Raw genomic sequence first — 13,599 nt, 5'->3', positions numbered from 1 at the left:
ATAATAAGAAAACACACACACAGGCAGTGTATGAGACAAAATGAAAAATGAAGGAATATAAATGGTAAAACTGAATGAAAAACATGTCATTTTTCCACTATTTAATGACATGCAAAATTAAAACAGTGTGGTAATACTTTTCCTCGATAAAACTGGCAAAGTTTTTGATGACAATACCTACTGCTGATGATGGTATAATAAAAGATATTCTCATGTATATGGAAGTATAAATTGGTATAGCATTTTGGACAGAAATTTAGGCAATACACATCAGGATACTTTTAAAAAGTTTATATCATTGGGGCTGGAGTTGTGGCTCAGCGGTGGAGTGCTTGCCTAGCACATGTGAAGCACTAGGTTCGATCCTCAAAACCAAATATAAATAAATTGAATAAAGTTTTTTTAAAAAAGGATGCTTTAAAATAGTTTATATCATTGATTCATTACAGTGCTAAGAATTAACCCTGAGCAAGTAATCTGAAATGTACATAATGATTTAAAAAACATTTTCTGAACCATTATTTTAAGTAATGGGAATAATATGAATATTCAGTAATTTAAGAATGGTAAAATATGTGGATTCTTTCACAAGAGAAAATACAGCACCCTTTCCAACTCATGCTATGGTTTAAAAAAAATCCAGCAAATAAAATAAATTTGTGAATCTTTTATCTTGTCATTTTAGAAACTAGCAGATAAAATAATTTTGGCACAAAAACTTTTTTTTTAATATAGAATGTATAATTAACAAAAACGCATGAATTGGACTATATCAGAACTATAAACTGTATAGCTTCTTTGGAAAACAGTCTGCAGTTCCTTAAAGAGTTAAATATAGAATTATCATTTTTGATCCAGCAAGTCTTAGGTATATGCCCAAGAGATAAAAACAAGTCTACACAAAAACCTGTACATAAATAGTCATTGCATCATTATTCATAATAGCCAAATAATAGAAATAATCCAATTATCTATCAACTTCTGAGCAATCCCAAAAATCTTATGTATTTGTACAACAGAATATTATTCTGCAAAAAAAAGCAATAATGTTAACATAGATGACCCTTGAAAACATGCTAAGCTAAAGAAGCTAGACATGTATGATTCCATTTACATGAAAGGTTTAGAAAATAGGCAAAGCTATATAGGAAAATGTAGATTAATAGTTGACTAAGGCTGATGACTATTTGTTAAAGGTCACAAGGTTTCTTTTGGGGTAATGAAAATGTTCTAAATTTGATGGCTGCAAACTCTGTAAGTATACCAAAAAAACACTGAATTATACACTTTTGAGTGAATTTTATGGTTGTGAATTATATCAACAAAGTTGTTTTTTAAATATACCAAAATACATAAAATGCCACTTAGCATCACTGTATAAAATATAGCCTTAAAAAGCATCTGATATTTTCTTCTATTTTGATACTTTTTATTCTTATTAACTTTTATTTAAGTTGAGCACAATCAGTATTATTCCCACAAAGTCTCAAGACAAGAATATCATAGGCAATATCAGCAATAAGTACTTAAAATTTAAAAGTAACACAGTCAATACAAAAACCTTGTCATGTAAAAAGCAGCTGGTACAAAGAGCAGTACGACTCTGCTCTTAATATCCAGTTAGAATACAGTCAAAGGCCACTATACCCAGCAAGAGTTCAGGAATTAGAGAGCAGAAGATAAGCACTATGAGACCAACAACCTGTGGGAATAAAAGAAGAAATCACTCACTCCTGTTCTTGTGATGAGTAAAGGTGGCTGGATATACATGGAAAACAGCTAGATAAGAGAACTGTGAACTACAAAGGTGGACTAAACTTCCTATGAAATAAACTAATTCTCAAAGTAATAAGGAAACATGAAATATATATATGCATACATAGATATGCATAATTCTCAAGGAACATGTATATGCATGCATACACACATACACATGGTTGCCTAGAATTTTTAATTGTGTAAAATATTTTTAAATGTATGATAGGCGTATATAACATACATATGCTAGGACCTTAAAGGACAATGTGTTTTCAACAAATACATTCTGGGAAACAGAATTCCAGATAGAATGAAGAAGAACATAGAAAAAGTCTGTATGGTGAATAAACGCAGTCAAATCAGGAAATATACAACATTACACACTTTAAATATGTATGCCCACAAAAAAGCAAGCTCCTATGTATTGTGGAGGATAAAATGTGTGAGATCAAAAATTATATTTTTAAAAAATTAATTAAATCTCCAAATCCAATTTTAAAGAATGTTTGAATTCAAGGTTATTTACACATTTTTCTTATCCTTTTCCTTTACAGCATGGTCACTGTAATAAACCATTTTGTGCCTTATCCCCCCAGATTTCATTTCCAGTGAAAATAGAGACTTTATAAACTGTCTAAGCTAGAGGGACCCCTCCATATCACCAACAGTATCTTCTGTAGGATAGGCAGAAGGTCCAAATTGCTTCTAGGTCCAAATCAGAGAGTCTGAAGAAGGAAGAAGTGATGCTCTCTGGATTACCCTAACCTTTCACTAAGCAATGAGAAAATACCTCATACAACCTTCTGCGATACATTTTTACATGTATATTTGTGCAAAATAAATTGCCTGAATAAGACAATTAGATATCATGTTATCCAAATAAGCCCAAAGCATTTCTATTTCCAAAGCAAACTGCTCATTTAAAAAAAAAAAATTCCTGTTAAAAGAAAAGGTAATATTTTAAAAAGGAAAACAACTCTTTGCCAACCCCTAGGAACCTGTTTCATAATTTCTGCTATGTAATTTTTCTAAAAAACACACAGTAATGTTTACTTGGCACATTAAATCTATAGCTCTGAGGATGCTACAATGTCACCAAATTTTCAGTTCCCCAAAGAATATCAGATCAAACTCTTTCAGAGGCTTACTAAAATAATGAAAGTAAACAACCTTGCTTAGTTTTGAGAAAATGTGAACAAGCATGGTGTTCTAATATCGTCTCCCATAGACATTAATCAGTCTCATTTTCATATGTTACAAGCTAATACAATGCTTATTGTTTTCATTTTATGTTCCTTTTCTGACGCTGGAGTAGTTCATTCACTCAAAAAATATTTATTAAATCTAATGCATCAGCACTGGAGTTACAAAAAGAATAAGAAACTGTCATTGTTCCTAAGGAGCTTATACTTTAGAAAGAAAAAAAACAACAATTAATAGCAAGCGGTAATAGACACTACAATAAAGATGGTAACAGAAAGATTGAACTTGGAACAGGAAAAGTTTAAATCAGCCTTATATGGAAGATGGCTGACCTGTTATCTTCTTGGTTTTAATCACATTTTTTAAACTAAATCAATGCTGGTTTATTGGCCAACATTAAAGAGAAAAATTTATGCTCTCCATCTATAACTGGGAAGTTATTTTTCTAGTAAACTTCTTTCAGAAGAGTGGTTGTAATATGAAAAACATAATTTTGTGCTAAAGGCATAGGCTCACTCTGTCTACAGAAACTCAGTAACTGCCTCTCCTATAGAGCTGGCACCTTGTAGCATCAACCATCCTTTCACAATGGTGTAGGTATAACTCTCCTCACCACCATCCAACCCACTAACAAGACACACTTTTGTGGTGATGGAACTACTTGATCTCTTGACTGTGGTGGTGCACACATGAACCTATGCAGTTGGTAAAAATTATGTATTAACTACATATGTACACATAAATGAGCATAAGCAAAACTGGGAAATCTGAGTATGACTAGTGTATTTTATCAAAGTCGTTTTCTTAGTAGTGGTATTACGTGGCTTCCAAGATAACCATGAAAGATATCCGGGTACAGGCTACAAGGGATTTTTGAATTCTTACAACTGCCTATGAATCTACAATTATCTCAAATTAAAAGTTTAATTAAAAATACTAAAATATATTTTCAAGCTCAACAGTTACTAGATGGGAGAATTATGGGAGAGGGCACATCCCAAGAAATATGAAAGATCTGAATACCATTTGGGCTAAGGCAAAGCTTTTCAAATTGTCATCTCTGGGCCACCTGCATTAAAATATCAGGAATAGTGTTAAGAGGGCAGGATACTGAGCTCAACCCAAGAATGACTGAATCATTAATCAGAAAATAGTTGTTTACTTTTATACAATGAGAAGTTTTGAGGAAAGGGCCAAAATGTGCCATCCTATTAAGCTTCCAGATGGTTCTACATTTGCTATGATAAAGTATAAGGAACATGAATGGCAGCATTGTGAGGAAAAAAAAAGAGAACGGAAAATTGGGGTACAATTATAAAGGTTCCAATGACATGTAACATCAGACTAAGTTATTCCCAAAGAAGTAATTGTTCAAATTTAATGGATGGAAAATTCTTGCTTATAGTGAGCCAAAATGTATCACCTGCAAATTTCTCCATTGAGACTTCATTCCAACCTCAGCAAAATCACAGAATAAATCTAGCTTTTTAAAAACTAGACAGATTATCAAATATTTGAAGAGAAACACCATGTCCTTCTTACATCTATACTTCTAATACATAATTCTGGTTTTTCAGCTCTATGCAACTTGATGAGATCCTTATCATACTACTAACCCTGCTGTTAAACTAAGTCACACATGGCTTTGTTTTACCTTAATTATTAACAAATTTTAGCAGCATTCAACCAACATATTATAATAATCCATATTGCACTTAATTTCATTCACTTGTCAATCAACAGTCTACTTACTTTCGTAAACTACAAGGAGTATTTATACTTAATTATACCAGAAAGGATTAATCATAGTAAAACCTAAGAGGCAATAATTCTGAAAAAACAGTGTAAGAAAATTATTACATTTTAAAACACAATTGTTTCTGAACTTCATAGTTAATAACACATCATCATCTCTGTTCCAAAAAAAGAATCTCTCAAACTTAGTAACATGTTTAATGCCTTAAGCTACTGTTCTTATGCTTAAATTACTACTAAAATAACTTGGGTTTTGGTGCTGTATCAATTTTAACTATACTTATATTATTTTAATTTTGATTTGCAGTTAGGGACAATTTTCTTTCCACTTAACCTCCAAATTAATTAAGAGGTGAGTATACAAATAAAAACTTACCTTTCAGCTTGAAGCTTAGTGGTTTTTACTATTAAATCTTGAGTCTGTTCCTTTGCTGCCTAAAATTATAAACATACAAAACATACATAAACATACATACATTCCAATTGCATTATATTTTAGAAAACGAATACCAACACCTATGGAGTTCAGACTCTCCAGAATTTGAAAGTTTAAAATATCCAAGTGACCCAAATAGATGATTCAAGGCTCAGACACTACTTTTAATAAGAGGAGTTCCCTCATAAGTCTCAATATACACATAATGCTAAAATTTACAAAAAAGAAAAAGGTATCTGTTGCTGTCTAAAGAACTTACAGTTAGTTCATAACTCTTTAGTGAAACAGAAGCACTTGAAGAGCAAGTTAAGGGTGAGAACATAACTTTAATTATGAATATGCCAGGTTGGGAAACCAAGAGACCTCTAAACAGGGCCATAAATTAAGTCACTAAAATGTAGGTATGGAGCTCAACAGAAATGCATGAGACGGAGATAAAAATTTGCGAGTTGGAATATGTAAGATACCTACCAAATAGAGTGTTGGTAAGGATCAGAGATACCCCATCTAAAAGACAAAGGGCAATTCCTGACCAAAATTCATACCAAGCAATGTTCCCTCCCTCAAGCCAGACTGAAAAGATCAGAAAAAATTGATGAAAAGGAATTCTATCCAAAGATCAGTCAAACATTTATGAAATGGATTCAAACAAAACACACATATAGTCAAAAAGATTCTCTCTCAAAGTCTCAAACTGGAGAATGCTACAAAAATAAGGCAGAAAGCAGTCAGACATGGTGGCGCATACCTGTAATCCCAGCGGCTCAGGAGGCTGAGGCCAGGAGGATCATGAGTCCAAAGCCAGCCTGCGCAAAAGCAAGGCACTAAGCAACTTAGCGAGAGTCTGTCTCAAAATAAAATACAAAAAAAAGGGATGGGGATGTGGCTGTGGCTCAGTGGTCCAGTGCCCCTGAGTTCAATCCCCATACCAAAATAAAAGGGAGAGACAAAAAGCAAGAAAAGAGGCAAGAGGACATGAGAAACAGAGGGTTCATGCCTTGAAGCCAGAATTATGCAGAGTGGAAACTACAGAGAGTGAGTCAATCTGCTAAAAGGGTGGATACCAGAGAAAATACCTGAAGATATTGGATCATTTTCATGCAAGAATACTATAATGTTGTATTCCAGTTGCTGAGATTCCTACAGCTGCCTCAAATCTAGACACTCCAGCTCTGGATTGCTAAGGCCTCATCCTCCTTCTGCAAACTCTACCTTATTATTTCCCATGCATCCTGACAATAAGAGAGCCCACATCTCACCCTTTAGTGAAGAAATTTTGAATGTGTGTTCCTTACAACCAAATCATATTACTATCAAACAGTGGCTACATAAGAAAAAACGTAAACTTCGATAATTCAGAATAACACTGATTTTTAAAGAATACAGGCGAACATGATGGCTCCCTAGACACTCTTTTGAATTGTGAATCTTTAAATGCAATAACTTCTTCAAAGGCTTACATTTTTATCATTTCACTTTAAAGTTTACCTTTCACCATTATACATAACTTGTCCTGTACAATTTTTTTCAAATATACTACTTACTTAATTCTCAGAAATGTTTACATTTTAATATTTCTGGAAAAAAAGAATGCTTCACAAAAGCAATATCAAAATTGCTTATTAGCTTCTTTTTATTATTAGTCATTAAATTGGTGGCATTCATTACAATCAACAATGTCTAATTGGACAGGTACAGCACCGCACACCTGTAATCCCAGTGGCTCAGGAGTCTGAGATGGGAGGATGGAGAGTTCAAAGCCAGCTTCAGCAATGGCGAGGTGCTAAGCAACTCAGTGAGACCCTGTCTCTAAATAAAACACAAAATAGTGCTGGGATGTGGCTCAGTGGTTGAGTGCCTGAGTTCAATCCCCAGTACCAAAAAAAAGAAAAAGAAAGTCTAATTAATCAATGAAATAGGATATTTTAGTATAGTAGTATAGTGTATCAGAACAATATTTTCCATTTTTTTCATATTTCCTTACTCTCCATTTATAAATTGTGGTCATAATTCCAAAATAATAATTAATAGTACTAGTGAAGATTATCATCCTAAAATAATTTCCAGTTAATTTATCTTAAATGTTAAGGATGGTTATTATTAAGTAATAAACATGATATAAATGTAATTTATGGAAAAAAACACACCCAAAGGAGTAAAACATAGCACACAAAAAATTACTGATTTTTTTTTTTTTTTTAATAATAGGGATTGAACCCAGGCACTCAACCACTGAACCACATCCCTAGACAGGGTCTTATCAAGTTGCTTGGGGTCTCTTGAATTGCTGAGGCTGGCCTTAAACTTGTGATCCTCCTGCCTCAGCCACCCAACCCACTAGGATTACAGGCATGTACCACTCTGCCCAGCATACTAATTAAATTCTTAAATGTTATCTTATAATAACAGTCATTTTTTAAATGCTCCATGTTTAAAGTATTTTAACAAGTAGTAAGTAATTAAATTAACCCTTATAATAACCACTATGAAAAAAAAGAAGAGATAGAACACTCTAAGAAATACTTCTATTTATAAATGGATAAATTAAAAACATTATAGTTGACAAATGGGAGCTATTAAGATTTCAATAACATTACAACCAAATAAATTAACTTTATGAAAAACTGGGGAGAATGAATAAAACTCAAAATCATGGCTCTAATGGCCTGCTAAGCTAAGAAATGACTCATGCACCAAAATTGAACGTGAACAGTAGCAGGTGATCAACTATCTAAAAAAATAAAATTAAAAATCTATGAGAAAATCTTCTGCAAGTGATGAAAATGCTTTATATCTTGATTATAGGGGTTGTTTCCTAGAAGTAGAAAGCAATTTAAACACTTCAAGTGGATACAGTTAGCTCTGTACTGACAAGACCAAATATAAAGGTTTCTAGAATTAACTGGATAATATTAATAAACCAGCACCCAGAGAAACACAAACATTTATAAGTATTTTTAAAAAGCATATATCCATACATTCTGCAGACCTATCTAATAATTTTGAAAGCTTACTTTGCACTAGGAACTATGCTAAAATCTAGCCATTCTACAGCACCTGTAGGCGGCTTGTCATATCTTGACAACAGCTGCTCATTGCTTGAATGTCCTCATTTATGCTTTCAAGTTCCTGAAAAGGAGAAAAATTGCATCAAATGTTATATATACTATTTAATAAATGTCTCCTCTCTTGGCCAAATCCTTAGTCATTCATACACATACACACTCACACACACATTTTGTCAAGGCATAATAAGAGATTCCACATTTAAACTAGAAATGCTTAAAAAGACAAATACCTAGTGCTAAAATGATATAAAGAAGTTAATCTATTCTTTCAGAGAGTACAGAGAAAACATAAATGTTTAAAAAATATGCATAATTTTTGTTTGTTCATGGACTTTTGTTTTGTTTTGTTTTAGTTTGTAGTACTAGGAATTGAACCCAAGAATGTTCTACCACTGATACCTTGATACCAGGAGGACCATCTTACCCCTAGATGTTCCAACAAAGAAATCTCCAGACATTACCAGTGACCCCTGGGGAACAAATCAAGGGGGAGAAGCCAAAGATGCTACCACAAATCTTTTAGTTCAGAGACAGTCCCTAACATATATCTGGCCCCATATGTAAACAGTGCCAACGTTAAATATCTAGATTTATAAATTCAATAGTGGTTGCAGGGCAGGGGTTGTAGATTTATAAATTCAATAGTGGTTGCAAGACTGGGTGGAGCACTTGCCTAGCATGTGTGAGGCACTGGGTTTGATCCTTAGCACCGCATAAAATATTGTGTCTATCTACTACTAAAAAAAAATTTTAAAGTGGTTGCACAATTGCCTTCTAATTGTTCATCATTCCTTCTTTATTTATGAGCTAAAGTACTTCTATAGAAACAAGGCTCCCCTTAACAACTGCATGATGCAATTGTTAAAAAAGACAAAATAAATGCTTGACCCTTTCCTTTTAGTTAGCAATTTTCAAAGTATACTAGTTTCCTTATATCTACTGAAGATAACCAATGAAGATTCAGTTTGATTTTTAATATCATTATGAACTCATAGATTTCATGTTTGATGTGTTTCAGTTCAATGCAGTTATAATAATTACTGATGCTCAAACTGACTTATCTTTGGTCAGTAGAAGCCTCTTTAAGAAGTTTACCTCCAGAGTCTATTTGTCACTTACCCAGTAGTCTTCCTAGACAGTTTCCTTACTTTCTGGCAATGATAAAATAAAGTTGAGAGACCATAATTTGGATGTGTTTATCACTACTATCTCTTCCTTTTTTTTATGAATTCTACCAAACTTTTCTTTTGCCCTTCTAGGATCCAACAGACGGTCATCTTTTCATTGTTAAGCTTACCTTCAGTCAATAAAATCCTATGAAACTGCTAAAATATTTATTGCAGTCAATAAAATCCTATGAAACTGATAAAATATTTATTGCAACCATGTATAACACTTCCATGTCATTCACAAAGAAATGTCAATATCATATTAACAATATTACATATTAACATAATAAAATACTACAGAATTTAAAAAAATAAATAAAACTTATTTTCATGGGGAATAAACAGCACTCAAGTTTGATGAAACCTTATTTATACATTGAAGTAATTGATCCCTGAAACTTGCATAATTTAGGACGAAGTAAAGGTGATTCAATACTAATTACTCTCCCAAGAAAAAGTAGTTATCCACAGGAAAATTATTCAATGAGGAGATTTTTCTATTGGAAAACTATTTAGAGAAATATTATTTTTTGTTAAAACACTAAAATTCCTAAGAGAATTTCCTAGAACAAATATTACACTTTCTAAGAACAAGCATTAGCACAGTTTAGATTCAGAAATCATCCTATTTCAAATAAAAACTAATGATACAGCTGGAGTATAGCAAGTCATTTTCTATTTGAACGTGGTACATTAACAGCAAATGTACCAACTTAATTCAAAATAATACTCATCCAAACAATACTCAGTGAGTTTTCAAGGAGTGCTAAACAAAAAGAATTCACATACCTCCTTCACTTCTTTGAAAATGCTTACAAATTCTTCATTGATGGCTAAACTTCTGCGTTCAATATCTCCACGTAAATTTCTTCGAGTCCGCAAACTATTTTCAACAAAAAATGTTGAAAGTGCCTTGAGAGCTTCCAACATCTCCTGTTTCAATTGATAATACAATAAAATTATTGAGATTAATTTTTAGGTGGTTTTCTAATCTCAAGATAAAATGTACTGAAATCACTTTTGATGAATTTGTTTCCATTCAACAATCCAAAAACTACTGGATGACCTTCAAACTACTGAAGAGTAAATTTATTTCTGAAATATAATAGGTATATACTTAGCTTACACACAATGGACTAAATACAAGGTTATTCACTGCAAAATTGTGTGGAATTACAAAAATTGGAAATAACTGAAATGTCCACCTAAAAAATTGGCTAAATAAGTTATGACATATTAATTTTTCAAAATGAAGAAATCCTTTATGTACTTGGTATGAGCTCTGAGATATAGTAAGTGAAATTGCAAGGTATAGAAAGTTGCAATACCAACTGTTATAAAATAAAAATGCATATATACACACAAATTTACTTGCATACGTATATAATCTCTAGAAGCATCTACACAAGAAATCAGTGCCACTGGTCACCTCCAGGCTAGGAACTGAGTCACCAGAGGCAGGATTGAGAAGAAGACCTCTCTGAGGTGACTATTCAACAGGCAGCAAGTGCAAAGACCCTAAAGCGGAATGAAGAAGCCAGTGTAACTAAAGCTCCCGAAAACTATTACAGGTTTTAAGCAGGAGAGTAACACAATATGTTATATGCAGCTAAAGTTTATTCCAGGGGCTGGGGTTCTGGCTCAGCAATAGAAAGCTCGCCTAGCGTTCAATCCTCAGCACCATATACAATTAAACAAATAAAATAAAGGTATTGTGTCCAACTACAACTAAAAAATATATATATTAAAAAAGTTTATTCCAACTTTTTAAGAATGGATGGTACAGGAAGGCAAGAAAGCAAACAAATAAAACTAAAATAATCTAAGCAAGACTTGATGATGTCTTCACCAAGACAGTAGCAGTGCAGATGAAAAAGAAATATTCACCGCCCCCCAAAAATTTTAAATGTACAGTCTATAAGAGAGTTTCATTTATGGGTTGCATGGAACAGGTGAAAAAAAGAACTAAAACCAAAAATTATTTATATGCTTCTTGCCTGAATGGATGAATGGTGATGTTCTTTTTAGCAGTGAGAGCAGAATTGGTCTGGGGGAAAAAATCAAGAATTTTGTCCTTGTTAAGTTTTTAGAATGTCAATCAGGTGTTCAACTGAAGGTATAATAATTGACAACTATTTCTACAAAAATCTGAAACTGGGTACAGGTGTCAGTAACAGGGTTACAGATTAGAGAGTCATCATACGTAATGCTATTTATAAAATTAAAGGAGATTGATTACCTACAGAGAGAATATGGTTGGAGGAAAGAGCAGAATTCTGTTCAGGATATTCTCATAGAACCTGGCATTCTACAGATAAAAATGCCTACACCTGAACTACTGTATATTCTAAGAGGCTTACCCTTCCAGCTTTCAGTTATGTTATTTGAAAGGAAAGTGACCACCACACTAGGGGCTAACATTATCCTGCAGCTAACATTCGTTCAGCCTGCCCTGCACCTAACATTAATTTAAAATATTGGCTGGATTGACAAAAATAAAGTATTTAAGTGCAATTTAATATTAGTAAAAATGTTTACAACTACAAGTGCTTATTGTAAACACATGTGCGCGAACACACACACACAAAGACTGCCTTAAAATATTCTAGGGCCTGGCTGAATGGACAGAATCCTAAAGTTATTAGTTACATGACTTAACCTAGTTGCACTCCCTCCATGCCTTATTTTTTCTCCTGGGTAAAAAGGAGAGAATGTTATCAACATTAGAGTAGTTGTACTGCATGAAATAGTAAATATCAATGTTAGACACATTAAGCAATGCCAATTTATGATAAAATAAACATTTGTTAAGAAACAGCAAGTGCTGGGCACTGTGCTTAGAACTTCACCTGATATTCTTTAGAGTCCTCACAACAACCCTGAGAAAGTTACTAGCAGTATTCCCAGTTCCCAAACAGAAGCTTAGAGAAGTTAAGGAACTTGCTCAAATCACCATGCACAAATGTGGTGGTCAGCGCTAACAATTACTAATGGCCTTAGAACCCTTCTTTTCCAACTCATGACACTGTTATGTTACAAATTCTTACAATTACCTATACATATTTACCTATAAAGCTCTCACTTTTTCTAGCTCCCCCGCCTCCCCCACCCCCCCCCTTTGGCATTCTTCAGGCGACTGCGCGATATAGAAATTATATTTAGCTACGACAGGAGCTGGAAAGTCCAACCCTAGTTTCAGAAGCAACTTGGTCGGTTGTTTATCTTTAAAAAAAATAAAATAAATAGTGGATACGTCCACAAGTCATAGGCAGCACTTAGCTTACAACAACAAAAACTAGTAGATGAGTCCTGCACGCCGTGGGTAGAAAGCAGATCTTTGGCGCTGCAAACTGTTGCTGTTCTCACCTGGTAGTGGAAATGCTCCCCGCTCACAATGTTCGGCCCTCCTAACGCCCAATCGCGACGCCCTACCAAGCAGTCCAAGAATTTTGTCTCGGGCACGGGTTTCTCATCCATCTCAGACACCTTCACACCTGGGGGTGAGGGGAGGCGCCTTCCGAGAGGCCACAACAGGAAGCCCCTTTCCCTCCCAGGGTCTTCTCGGGCTTGCCTTCTCACCTGCCTCCAGCTGGCAGAGCCGCACGCCGGGGGGTCTCGGGTCACTCGCGGCTCCCCGCGCAGCCGGCACAGCGTAGAGGCCAGAGTGAGCGGACCGACAACGCCCCCTGTCCGGCTCCAACCCAGGGAGAAGAGGGGTTCTAGGACCTGCGGCCCTGCTCGCCCGGGTTACCTTGTCGTTGTCCAGCCGCGTCTCCAGGATCTTATGCAGCTTGCGCGACAGAGGGTTGCTGGTCTGCGCCGACGTCCCGCCTGCCCCATTGCTGAAGCCATTGGCGGCCCCGGAGGCCGGCACAACGACCACTTCCCCGCCGCCCTCTGCCATAGCGACTCGCGACCCACGACCCACGACCCGCCCCCAGGGGCGGTGCTGCCAGCTCAGCCCTAACTGAGTTCACAGGCGGGCAGAGCGAGAACTGCGCATGTGCATATCGGTCTGCGCATGCGCCCTGATGAGGCCGGCTCTTCCAGGCTGACTGGCTCCAGCTCCTGGGAAAAGAGCCAGGGGAGAGGTGGCGGGCTAGGTAGCTCCAGTGAGAGGAAGAAATTCGAGGTATTAAAAGGGGATTCGTGATTCCTGAATCTAAGAAATTCTGAGCCAGTTAAACGCAAAATGCACTGAATCCTGCGC

At 35.2% G+C, this 13,599-nt stretch overlaps 1 protein-coding gene across 1 annotated transcript in view; it reads right to left on the bottom strand.

Moving 5' to 3' along the window:
- The window catches only part of Cog6 (component of oligomeric golgi complex 6), a 72,680-nt gene extending 59,312 nt beyond the window's left edge, over positions 1 to 13,368 (bottom strand). The window contains exons 1-4 of the mRNA XM_026408750.2: positions 13,141 to 13,368; positions 10,179 to 10,322; positions 8,210 to 8,281; positions 5,093 to 5,151 (exon numbers count right to left, since the gene is read on the bottom strand). Of these exons, the coding sequence (XP_026264535.1) occupies positions 5,093 to 5,151; positions 8,210 to 8,281; positions 10,179 to 10,322; positions 13,141 to 13,293 (428 nt within the window). The 5' untranslated portion in view covers positions 13,294 to 13,368. The remainder of the gene's footprint in view (positions 1 to 5,092; positions 5,152 to 8,209; positions 8,282 to 10,178; positions 10,323 to 13,140) is intronic.
- Positions 13,369 to 13,599: the final 231 nt, after the last annotated feature.

This window comes from Urocitellus parryii, chromosome 2 (genome assembly GCF_045843805.1).
Source record: "Urocitellus parryii isolate mUroPar1 chromosome 2, mUroPar1.hap1, whole genome shotgun sequence".
Taxonomy (NCBI): domain Eukaryota; kingdom Metazoa; phylum Chordata; class Mammalia; order Rodentia; family Sciuridae; genus Urocitellus; species Urocitellus parryii.
The sequence above is the reverse complement of the archived record's forward strand: the minus strand, read 5'-3'. Positions and strand labels throughout refer to the sequence as shown.